Source organism: Biomphalaria glabrata, chromosome 10 (assembly GCF_947242115.1).
Source record: "Biomphalaria glabrata chromosome 10, xgBioGlab47.1, whole genome shotgun sequence".
NCBI lineage: Eukaryota > Metazoa > Mollusca > Gastropoda > Planorbidae > Biomphalaria > Biomphalaria glabrata.
Window position 1 is genome coordinate 38,251,538 of NC_074720.1, and position 13,198 is coordinate 38,264,735.

The following is a 13,198-nucleotide window of genomic DNA, read 5'->3' on the forward strand; positions in this document are numbered from 1 at the left end:
TATGTATACTTCCGTTTTCTGTACACCGGATGCACCCAAAAAAAAAGCTATTTATAGATCCCCTCCCCTTCCCGTTTTATGAAAGTCTAAAATACCCATACAAAGAAACTTGAGCAGTCTGCAAAGTCACACACAAAAAAAGAAAATAACTGATGGCATATGCTCACATCTGTCTACAGTCTACACACACACACACACGCGCGTTATCTACACGCATATACGCACAGTATGTGCACCATTACTAGTAGTCCGAACCATACCATTTTTTTTGTGTTTGTTGTACATAAAATGAACACAGGCATATATGCCTACTTATATATTTTATTTATTGATATTGATTCAGGGAAGAGCGATCGCCCTTACGATGTATACCATATTGAAACTGAATCATCTAGGGCAGAGGTGCCCACCCCTGTTTGGCCTGGGAAGGGCCCGAAGGGGGCCTACAATATTCCAAAACTTATCTCGGGCCGCATCACACCGAAACAAAACAAAAGTTCAATGTCGAGACCCTCAGCGATAATATTGTGCACGGTCGGCAGAAATGTCTAAGGGCCTGATGTGGCCCTCGGGCCTTATTAGTTAGGACATCACTGCTCGAGTGCTTTCACTAGCCTCCTTGAATTTAACTGTTGGGAGACATACAAAAACAGACAAATAGACATATAGGCAGTGACGTATTTTTACTTGAAAATGCCCAAAGATATTTGAGATAAGGGGCCCTATTGGGGCCCTTTATAAGTCCAGATATTATATCTCAGTGCTAAATATTTCTTTGCTATAGCTTCTGTTGCTCAAAGGTCATTCTTTCTAAAGGCTATTAATAGTCCACCACCAAGTTCTGAAATAGATATATATATATGCAACACATGCAGCACACGAGCCTGTGTGCTCAATGTCTTGCCATGTGTTCTAAATCAAAATAATATTCCGTGCATACGCGACAATATACACTTGTTTCTTAAAGCACCCCCTGTGGGTATATGCAAGGTCGCAGTATTCACCTCCTTCCTACGGCTGTACCTTGGGTTTCTTATTTCAAGATGCCGATCTTACACTACACTATCTCCCACTTCAAAGTGAACTGTACACTGCATTCAGATTTGAACACTAACGGTTCACTAACCTATCATTTTAGCACGCATTCTTTTTTCGGAAAACCTCAAAAAAAAAAATGGAATATAAAAATCCTTATTTCTAAGAGCTATTTGAGATTTTCATATTAAAGGCCATTCACAGTAATCCGCCTTTTGTTTACAGATTTAATAAGCCAAAACGTATTGCCAGTTTTTACAAATGTATGCAGCCACGGGAAATATTGCATTTCTCACTAATCTTCGGACTCGAAGACACGCCTTATTATTATTATTATAATTAACAATGCTTCCGTATACTGTATACCGGACACCAAAAAAAAAAATGTTTGTATATGATGGGTTCGCTTCCATCTATGAAACTTAATAGTCTCCTTACTAATCACTGTAGGTATTGGCAGATAGAATGCCAGACTAATCACTGTAGGTATTGGCAGATAGAATGCCAGACTAATCACTGTAGGTATTGGTAGATAGAATGCCAGACTAATCACTGTAGGTATTGGCAGATAGAATGCCAGACTAACCACTGTAGGTATTGGCAGATAGAATGCCAGACTAATCACTGTAGGTATTGGCAGATAGAATGCCAGACTAACCACTGTAGGTAATGGCAGATAGAATGCCAGACTAATCAATGTAGGTATTGGCAGATAGAATGCCAGACTAACCACTGTAGGTAATGGCAGATAGAATGCCAGACTAATCACTGTAGGTATTGGCAGATAGAATGCCAGACTAACCATTGTAGGTAATGGCAGATAGAATGCCAGACTAATCACTGTAGGTATTGGCAGATAGATTGCCAGACTAATCACTGTAGGTATTGGCAGATAGAATGCCAGACTAATCACTGTAGGTATTGGCAGATAGAATGCCAGACTAATCACTGTAGGTATTGGCAGATAGAATGCCAGACTAATCACTGTAGGTATTGGCAGATAGAATGCCAGACTAATCACTGTAAGTATTGGCAGATAGAATGCCAGACTAATCACTGTAGGTATTGGCAGATAGAATGCCAGACTAATCACTGTAGGTATTGGCAGATAGAATGCCAGACTAATCACTGTAGGTATTGGCAGATAGAATTCCAGACTAATCACTGTAGGTATTGGCAGATAGAATGCCAGACTAATCACTGTAAGTATTGGCAGATAGAATGCCAGACTAATCACTGTAGGTATTGGCAGATAGAATGCCAGACTAATCACTGTAGGTATTGGCAGATAGAATGCCAGACTAATCACTGTAGGTATTGGCAGATAGAATGCCAGACTAATCACTGTAGGTATTGGCAGATACAATGCCAGACTAATCACTGTAGGTATTGGCAGATACAATGCCAGACTAATCACTGTAGGTATTGGCTGATAGATTGCCAGACTAATCACTGTATGTATTGGCAGATACAATGCCAGACTAATCACTGTAGGTATTGGCTGATACAATGCCAGACTAATCACTGTAGGTATTGGCAGATACAATGCCAGACTAATCACTGTAGGTATTGGTAGATAGAATGCCAGACTATTGACTATTGTGCACAGAACGCTGGCAGCGAGACGCCTAGCCATTAATTATTCAAAAGATCATGAGCCAGGCTTCTTTGTCACCACCCCTTCTGCACAAACTACCAATGGCTATGCGTCACCAGTATATTAGCATTTTGTTTAAAACCTGAACTGGCCTCGCCCCCCCCCCCCCAAAAAAAAAAAAAAAGAAAGAGACTACGACTTACGGCTGCCTGGATGGCTGCCTGGTCGTGCGGTTTGCGCGCTGGACTGTCGTTCGGATCTATCGATGGTCGAGGGTTCAATCCTTCCCGCTCCCATCCCCCGTCGTCCTGCGGGAGGTTTGGACTAGGAAGTAAACCATCTTCAACTCTGAAGGAGCATCCGAAACATGTAAAACATTTTATAATAAAACATAATTGAAAGAGAATGGAAGAGATGCAAGAAAGAAAAAAAAAATCCATTCTATGTTCTGGTCAGGTTTTGCGCTCGCGCGCGCGCGTGAGTGTGTGTGTGTGTGTTAACTTTTTACATTTTTCGAAACAAATCTAAGTCATTGAAGTTCACCTTTAAAAAAGAACCTTTGATTCCATGAACAAAGACCAAGCCTACACACAATCATTAGGATCAGTTCTGGGAGAAGGAACAAGCAAGTCGAAACTACCGCTCCACCCAGAGAAGAGGAAGACATTGATAGAAAGAAGTATAATCCAAGCATAGCTCAGTTCTCACCCAAACTTCATGGGAAAATAATATAATTCTTCTCCCCTTTTTAAAATTAAAACACATTTTCCAATGGATCTTCAATTAAAAAAAAAAACTGTTGCACATAGATAAATGCGAGGCCCTTGTTATAACACATAGATCAATGTGAGGCCCTTGTTATTACACATAGATTAATGTGAGGCCCTTGTTATTACACATAGATAATGTGAGGCCCTTGTTATAACACATAGATAAATGTGAGGCCCTTGTTATAACACATAGATAAATGCGAGGCCCTTGTTATAACACATAGAAAAAAATGTGAGGCCCTTGTTATAACACATAGATAAATGCGAGGCCCTTGTTATAACACATAGATTAATGCGAGGCCCTTGTTATAACACATAGATAAATGTGAGGCCCTTGTTATAACATATAGAAAAATGTGAGGCCCTTGTTATAACACATAGATAAATGCGAGGCCCTTGTTATAACACACAGAAAAAAATGTGAGGCCCTTGTTATAACACATAGAAAAAAATGTGAGGCCCTTGTTATAACACATAGAAAATGCCAGGCCCTTGTTATAACACATAGAAAAAAATGTGAGGCCCTTGTTATAACACATAGATAAATGCGAGGCCCTTGTTATAACACATAGATTAATGTGAGGCCCTTGTTATAACACATAGATAAATGTGAGGCCCTTGTTATAACATATAGAAAAATGTGAGGCCCTTGTTATAACACATAGATAAATGCGAGGCTCTTGTTATAACACATAGAAAAAATGTGAGGCCCTTGTTATAACACATAGATAAATGCGAGGCCCTTGTTATAACACATAGATTAATGTGAGGCCCTTGTTATAACACATAGATAAATGTGAGGCCCTTGTTATAACACATAGAAAAATGTGAGGCCTTTGTTATAACACATAGATAAATGCGAGGCCCTTGTTATAACACATAGAAAAAAATGTGAGGCCCTTGTTATAACACATAGATAAATGCGAGGCCCTTGTTATAACTCATAGATACATGTGAGGTCCGTGGTAAAACACATAGGCCTAGATGCATGTAAGGCCCGTGGTAAAACACATAGATAAATGTGAGGTACTTTGTGTAACATACATGTATGTGAGGCCAGTTATATAAAACATATATGTGAAGCCAGTTATATAAAACATAAATGTGAAGCCAGTTTTATAAAACAGATATATGCGAAGTCCGCTGTTTAACACAGATATATTGTATAACATATATATGTGAGGCCCGTGGTATAAAACTGATATAGGTGAGGCCTGCGGTATATGTAATTGTCATAGACATAAATAAATTTAGACTGGCCTATTAAAGAGTTTTATGAAACGAAAATTTGTGACTTGCAATTTTGTGTACTTTATTATACAGCATTTATGAGCAGTATAAAAGTTAAGTATTCATATCTATTTCAGCCACACACCTATATATATTGTAAATAAGGAGGCAGTGTAGTTTTGTTTAATCTCTAAGAATGAAGATCATGCAATTTTTCATAATTCGGAAATCCGAATACAATAGATATACATGTTTTCAAGTTACATGAAGTTACTTCCTTCGGCCAGTCTATATTTATTTATGTCTATGGTAATTGTTTATAAATGTCGTCAATTCCTAATCAATCTCATAAGAACCTGACATTTAGTCTTACATCTCCTTTGTTCGCATGCTAGAGCTTGGCTATGCCCCATTGAGTTTCTCATGTCACATGACATATTGACATCACACATGTCGCGGGGTGCGTTGAGAACATTCAAATTTTGTCGCAACACAGCATTGAGAAGATCTTCTAGTTTGTCCCGTGGACTAGCAGCTTGAGAGACGCGTTTACTTTCTGCTTCTACAATCTTACACCCGGAAATATTCTCTTGCAATTATTCACAAAGTCACAGACTCTTTCTGCTTTACATATAGCTTTCACAAGAAGCCGAATGATAAGTATATATACCAAGTGGGCGGCAGTACGATAACAATAATAATCTACCTAATTCAACTTAGTTTGGACACAAAGGATGAGCCTAGAACGAAATATATATTTTTTTAAAACCTTATATTCACTCACTCTGTCCGTCCGTCTCTCTGTCTGGTACAAATTCTGTACACTCCCCCCCCCCCCCAATTGCCCCCTTCTAGGATCAAGTTGAAATTGTGCAGAATTATTCCTAGTCCATGACAATACAAGAATCAATAAAAAAAGAAAAAACAAGGTTACAAAAGACAGTTTGTGTGGAAGCACAAACTCAAAATCGGCCCCCGAAATGGTACCCAGGCAGGCTTCAATATTTTCAGAAAGAACATCTGAATGAAATTATATCAAAGACAAATGAGAGATAAGAATGGAGAAAGAAGGTTAACAGATCTTGTGTAGTGCCCCAACGGTCCCGCAGATCAAAGGATAGGTGAAAGTGAATGTAAAGTTAGATGTGAACCTGGCCTAACTGGTTCCCCTTTCAGACCTTGTGGTCTATAGGGCAAATGATGTAAAGTTCATCTGTTTTTGTGGACTACGGTTAACGAGGGTGTCATGTAGCCAGCACAACGACCAACCGCCTTTACTTTTCCCCAACTAATGTCAGGTACCCATTTGAGCTGAGTGGACTTAGAGGCGCCCAAAGATTCCAAAGTTGAAAATCCCAGTCTTTACCAGGATTCGAACCCGGGCCCCCCGGTTTGGAAGCCAAACGCTTTACCGCTGAGCCACCGCGTCTCCCCAGGCCTAAGTGATGTCTTATAATTGATCTAATTGTTTTGAGAAGGCTCAATCTCTAATTTGAATTCTACATGTTCTAATATAAAAAAAAAAAATATAGGAAAATGAAGTTTACAAGATTACTATTCGTGTTAAATTAGGTCTAACTTATAATGCATACTAATTAGCTTTTTCTCTTTAAAAAACTGCTTGCATAACTGATTTTAAAAATTAGATTTTTCGATTTCAGAAAAAAAAAGTAGCCGTTGCATCAGAACTTTGAATGGTCTAAAATATGGTGATGTCGGATTTTCAATATCTTTTCTAGTTTACGAGATCTAAACGGGACAGACATTTCGCACAAAACTAATAGCGTCTTTTCCCCTTTCGGAGGCCGCTAAAAATTAGTGGTATGTACACGTTTTGTTTTAGGTTAGAAAAAGGCCCGGGTACGCTGTTCTGCCTCATCGTGGCACCTGGGTGGAAACGGCTACTTGAGGGGGTAGCTAGGCTAAATGAATGGCGAAACATAACTCCCGTGGGGATGCCCACGGGTAGACGAGAGTCAACCCCTTGCACGGGCGGGGTTGTAAGAAAGTCCCCACGAACACGTCCCACATCCATGCGCTGTTCCTCAAAGGGACCGTTACATCAATGGCGGTTCCCACACAGCTAGCTTGGTACAACGAAGGAAAATGACGGTGGCTCCCGGTGCCCTCGGCCTTCGGCCATGTGCAGCCAAGCATGCGTCGGGGCCAAAGGCATTGGAAACAGCAATGTTTTACATAGGCATTGACTCGGGTCCCTCTCAAACAGAACTGTGTTCCCACAGGTTTGTTTTTTTTTACTGTTCGGCTGGACGTCCAAACAGGTTTTTTTTCAAACTTAGAGCTCGAAGAGCCTTCGGCTCAGCTCTTAGACATCAACAAGGTTAGAAAAAGGAAATTAAACCTTGCCGTATTCAGAGATGGCTATGATTTTGTAGTTCTTCCCCTTGGATAAGTGTTTTTTTTTTAAATAATTTTTATATTTTGCTTGTTTGTAATATTAATTTATAATGTATGGAGCCTATATGGTAAATATAAAGTCTACTAAATGACACGTTATGGCGTTCCTGACATTATTTCAAGACATACATAGATAAGATAATAAAGTCTGTTGAATATTTTAAAGTAGGATTAGGGGTGAAGTCCTGTTCGAGTGTAACAGTATAACATAGACTATATAATCAGCGTTCTATTTTCTACACAACTTTTGTGGTCCAGTCTACCAGCTCTAATAATCATGAGCTTGGATCTAGAATACATCTATTCAGCCATTCAGGCACAGCTGTGTTTGAACTATTAAAGAACCAATAGAATGAATATCTATCAGTGTGTAGCGAGTGACATTTTAATTTCGATAGTTATTGCTGTGTAGGTCTTTCTTTGCTCGGTCTACGGTAGTGGAGAAATGGTCCACTAGTTGAACGGAATACCTTAGTGTGTTGATGCATAGGAGATGATTCCAGTAGTCAAACATATTGAAGACTGGAGCTCTCTAAGTTCAGTGAAGCGGGACAATGTTAGTTGAATCAGTGAAGAAAGTGGAGTACAGCAATATTCACATCTTGGTTCGGATGAATTGAAAACTAGGAAATGAAGAAACATTCTCTATTGTTGTGGACATTTTTTTAAAAATAAAGTTTATTTTCGAAAAATTCTGAAATTGTGATTGTTAGCTGAAGCAACATTTAAAATATGTTGTTTTTTTTTATCATGTCTAATTTACGAATAAAACACAGATTACATAATTGAGATAGGCCTATATGGTAGTAGGTCTACACACATAAAAGACAAATAATTTGATGTAAAAGAAAATGCCTCGTTTTAAGTTCAGACGCAGACGACAAAGTTACGTCGTCGAGCAGTTAATGGGAATTCCCAATAAACCCAAATACGTTCTCGAGGATAACAATACTGAGTCACAAGGTAGGCTTCACGCTTGGCGGTTGTCAATGTTTAATTACAATACTTTGTTTCATACTTATCCCTGTTTCCTGTTTTAATTTCTTCGCGATGAATCTTGACGAAGCACAACTCTAAGCCAGCTGGCCACATATTACTTCTTGTGTACATATATAAATGTACATTTATTTTTTAATTTGTCCACCTTTAACATAAAAAAATGTGTGTATATTTTGTGTATAAATTGTGGCCATTTAGATCTATGTCATTAATAAAAACAAAGTACCATGCACACTATTCCATACCCATGCAATGAGTGTGTGTGTGTGTTTCAAACATAATAAACTACGCTATTATTGATGATAATGATTCATGGTGGAAATGGGCTTTAAAGAAGTTTTAGTTGAAGTACTAGACTAGTGACTCTCTTCACGATTTTGACCAGTGCTGACACCACTTTATCACACCTCTTGCAGTATAACTCCTTTTATCCTCTATTAGTTTACAGAATGACATTTAAGATCATACAATCAAATCATTAAATACAAACCATCTGATACAAACTTTTCCCAGGTAAATTATAAGCGAGTCTAATATACATGTACATTTCGTTTTTTCAATAGTTATAATAATGTGTGTGTTTTTTTTAAGACAAATTTCCTCATGGATAATAAAGATTATTATTATTATTATTATTATTATACACGTGTATGACATTTATCCTAAAAAAGAACAGTAACTTCTTCATTTTAAACAAACACAGATTACATAGTGCAGGATGGAAGCCTTGCTTTATTATTTATAACTAAAGACACCGCTTCATTTCTGTCTATTATATGTCCAAGTAAATGTTTATTCCTAATCACCTATTTTAAGAACCACAGCATGCACACATATTTCCTTATTTATCGAAACTTTATTATTGTACGTTTGTTGCGCCTTTTCTCCTTCATAAAAAATATGTAAATGTGTAATAATTTGTTTGATTAGGTAGGAATAGATTGGGAACAGAGCCTTCGTACTGAGTGGGGTTAGGAAGGGAAGTAAATAACTGCTTGCTTGTCTTGTCCGAGTTCTTTATCGCGGTGGTTTCCCCTGAGATGGCAAACGTGTTCTCCTGAATGCCGGCGAAGATTTGGTTTGGGGACATCTTTAGGGGAGTAGCTGGCCATCTTCGGTTACGTCATAGCGCTGGTCAGTTCTCACGTCCACTGATTTCGATCTTACCCTTTCTAGAATGGACTAGATGACGGCGGATTTTGTATTCGTTAATGACCAGTTGCTTTTTAAAGATGGTTGTACATTGTAATGCTGTGTACATTAATAATAATCAAAATGGCAATGTCTTCGATTCCCAAGATTAAGGACGAGTGCAGTGATTCACATGGCCACGCAGACCTAGTTGACACCTGCATAGATTTCCACAACCGATGCAGACAAAGCCGTTGTCCGCCGGGGTCTATTTAAGATTTATTTCGTCTTTTGCTCCTGTCTTGTACTAGGGCTAGTCTTTGGGCCTGTCTTGTACTAGAGCTAGTATTTGGGCCTGTCTTGTACTAGGGCTAGTATTTGGGCCTGTCTTGTACTAGGGCTAGTATTTGGGCCTGTCTTGTACTAGGGCTAGTCTTTGGGCCTGTCTTGTACTAGGGCTAGTCTTTGGGCCTGTCTTGTACTAGGGCTAGTCTTTGGGCCTGTTTTGTACTAGGGCTAGTCTTTGGACCTGTCTTGTACTAGGGCTAGTCTTTGGGCCGGTCTTGTACTAGGGCTAGTCTTTGGGCCTGTCTTGTACTAGGGCTAGTCTTTGGGCCTGTCTTGTACTAGGGCTAGTCTTTGGGCCTGTCTTGTACTAGGGCTAGTCTTTGGGCCTCATTAATACTGTCGTGATTATTAGATCATCACATAGAAGTAACAGGCTATTGGGCAATATAAAAACTCCTGCACTAGCTTCCTGCTGTTCGTCTTTAATGGAGATGCAGACAATGAGTAGAAACATTTCGTTTGTAGCTCTGTTGTTTATGTTGTTTTGTTTGTTTGTGTTGTTTACGTTGTTAACATATGCTGTTTGTGCTGTTTGTGTTGTATATGCTGTTTGTGTATTTTTCTGTTGTGTTGTCTTTATATGAGAAAAGAGTCCTTGTAATCACAACAAATGTCCGTAAGGATCAATAAAGCAGTCTTAGTCTTAGTGTTGTTTATGTTGTTTATATTAAACAGTAGTGAGTGGAGAGTTGATTATTATTGAAATTATGCGATCGGATCAAATGGCTTTCAGCGAAAAAGTTAGTTAATTGTATACAATTTGTATCTTTCTGCGGACCCCCAACGGTTATCTCTGGGGGTCCGCGGACCAAAGTTTGAGAACCACTGCTCTAGAGAATGGATTCAATCTGTTTTAAGCTATTGCTACCTTGATTATCAAAGCTTTCCGTCCCATCATAGAAGTGAAATTGGACATTTTTATACGTAACAAAATACTTTCAAAGCTAATATCAGCTCACTCTGTCTGGTAAAAAGTTTGAACATGTTTTTTCTGCCGATTTCCATTCTCTAATAAAGTTGAAACTTTGCACAATTATTGATTGTACCTGACATAACATGAATCCATCAAACAATTATCCAATAAATAGTGGGGGGAAAAACACCTTAATTAATTATTGGTAATTAATGATTTTGTTTGATAACAAAATAAGGGGAATAAATGCTGCTTAATGATAATTGTGGATGTAAATACGGATTTATTCCCCTTATAGATTTTGTCACTCTTTTTTTCTCCCGCTGCCCCTTCTCAGATCAAGTTGAAATTTTGCATGGTTATTCATAGTTAATGACAATACAAGAATCAATTTAAAAAAAATTACCAATTCGTTAATCAATTAATTAGCAACTAATTATTTTTGTTTTATATAGTAGAAAAGGAAACTGAACTGTGCCATCGTGAGATAAATGGCAGTAATTAACGGTTTTCCTTATTATTTTTGTCTTAAAAAGTCCATTCTCGAGCCTACAGTTCTTCCATCAGGCTGTCCCACAAACATACACTCGTCTCTCTCAGTTTTTTATAAGCTCCCGCCGTTGCCTTGAAACTCAAACAACAAAGAAATGGCGTCAAGGTGAATGTCCTTGGTGTCCTGTTTCAGATATCTGACCTGCTACCGGTCAGTGTCCAGTTGGAGAATACCTCGCATGATTGTCTTTACAGGTTGTTGTCCTGACCAGATAGTCTCTGGTTACTCAGACTGACCAGTGTTTGCTACTTTGTACTCAACTATTATACTAGAAGCAGACCGTCTCCCCCCCCCCTCCCCCAGCAAGATAAACTTGTCATGCTAAGAATAAAACAAGCAAATTTTGACTCGGAGTTGGCAACGTAAAATTGTCCTATTCTTTACGATAATTACTATAATTAGACTCGACATTACATTTTTTTCCAAATCAAAAAACTGCTCCAAAATTTGTATTATACATGGATGTATTGTATTTTTAAAAATGTATTGGCTTGTGTTTTATAAAATGTTATGTTGTAGGCGTAGATATAGTTTTTTTGTCAGATGTACTAGCTTCCTTTTGTGACAAAATGTTTTTCTATGCTGATAGTTCTTACATTTATGGAAAGAAGAAAAAAGAACAGAAACTATTTTTATTTTCATGAGTTTGTATTTAACGTTAATTTGTAGGATTGGTTACCTATCTAGAGGGTTGGTGCTCGAATCCTGACTCTAGCAGATTTTTGTTTGCCAAGCGCGTAAAGACAGCACGGAAACCTTCTCTTATATACCGCCTCCCCCAAACTGGTCCACAAACGAGATTGCGCCTCTGGGCATTCTATAAGGATGAAAGTTGCACTATAAAAAAAAAAGTAATTTAAAAACAAAAAAAGTTTAATAGTAAAGTAATCGTGCCTTATTTAATTATACAGTTGACCTTTTTGAACCAAAAAAGTCAATATTGAATTGTTCAAAGCCCGTAGATAAACTTTGAGTTTCCATACCGACTCAACACCCCCTGTAACACACGGTCATGCCCCCCACTGACAGGCTGACATACCCCCTTCAACACACCTCTCTCTCTCTCTCACACATACACACACAGACACACATTCATGCCTCCTCCTTCTCCCATTACACACACCTTCATCAAAAGTCTCTTTATTGACCTCCACCAGAAGAGAGGGAGGGAGTTATATTACTGTACCAAGTGGTTGTGGGATGAAACTTAGCACATAATAAGTTCTAGGCTACCACATTACCGCATGTCAATATGGCTCACAGCTCAGCTGCAATAAAGCTGGCTAGAAAAAGAAGAAGTGTCATTCTGTCGCAACGCAGATCTACATCAACAAAACGTCTAAACTGTTTTATAACTAGAAATAGGGCACAATATATATATATATGGGAGATGAGATTGTGGCTTGCGCGATGAAAATTTATAAAAGTGAGGGAGATTAGTGCTGCACCAGCCTCACGCTGCATCAGCCTCACGCTGCACCAGCCTCACTCTCTCGCCCCTTGCCAGCAGAATCCAGTGGCAGAACAGAGTACAGACAACTGAAGCTGGTTTGGGATGCAGTGGATGACCAGTGTGCTCTACATGTCCCGCAGTGCTCTAAAACGTTCCACGGCGTTTGCCAGGACACAATAAGAAAATACGTAAATGTATAATCTTCACGGTTATTAATTAGAATGAATTTAAAAAAAAAGACGTCACTCCATAAACATTAATTCGAACTGCATTATTAGTTTAGCAGTAAAATAAATATAGGGGCCTAATAATAAAAACACTTCTATTAGATGTTAATCCGAAAAAAAAATCACATCTGATTTAAAATTAATTGACTAGAATATAATTTTTTTTTTCTATTTCTCTGTTTAAAACTTTTTAGATTAGTTTTTCATTTTAGCTCTCGTATTTATGTTTGTAATGTTATCACAGCGCCTTGAGACTACATTTTGTTTGTTAACAGCGCTCTATAAATTTAATTATTATTATTATTATTATTTATTTAAATTAAATCTTTAAAACTATAATGGTTTTATGTCACATTGTTTATTAAAGAGTTACTTTATAAGTTTAACCATGAAAATATATTAGTAAATTCACATAAAAGAATATACCAGCTGCTTATCAAAAGATTTTTAACACTGACATAAAATCACTTCATATTTTACGATTGAAACATTTATGCATACACAGATATTAATCTTCCCTGTTC

At 38.0% G+C, this 13,198-nt stretch overlaps 1 protein-coding gene across 3 annotated transcripts in view; it reads left to right on the forward strand.

Annotated features, from left to right (window-relative positions):
- Positions 1–13,198, forward strand: part of LOC106074676 (1-phosphatidylinositol 4,5-bisphosphate phosphodiesterase delta-4-like) — a 96,876-nt gene that overhangs the window by 12,852 nt on the left and 70,826 nt on the right. Inside the window, exon 1 of one of the 3 annotated variants that reach the window (XM_056043356.1) lies at positions 7,464–8,013. The exons of the other annotated variants lie outside the window; for them this stretch is intronic. Within the exon in view, the coding sequence (XP_055899331.1) occupies positions 7,902–8,013 (112 nt within the window). The 5' untranslated portion in view covers positions 7,464–7,901. Of the gene's footprint in view, positions 1–7,463; positions 8,014–13,198 lie in introns of those variants that run through there. 3 annotated transcript variants of the gene reach the window in all.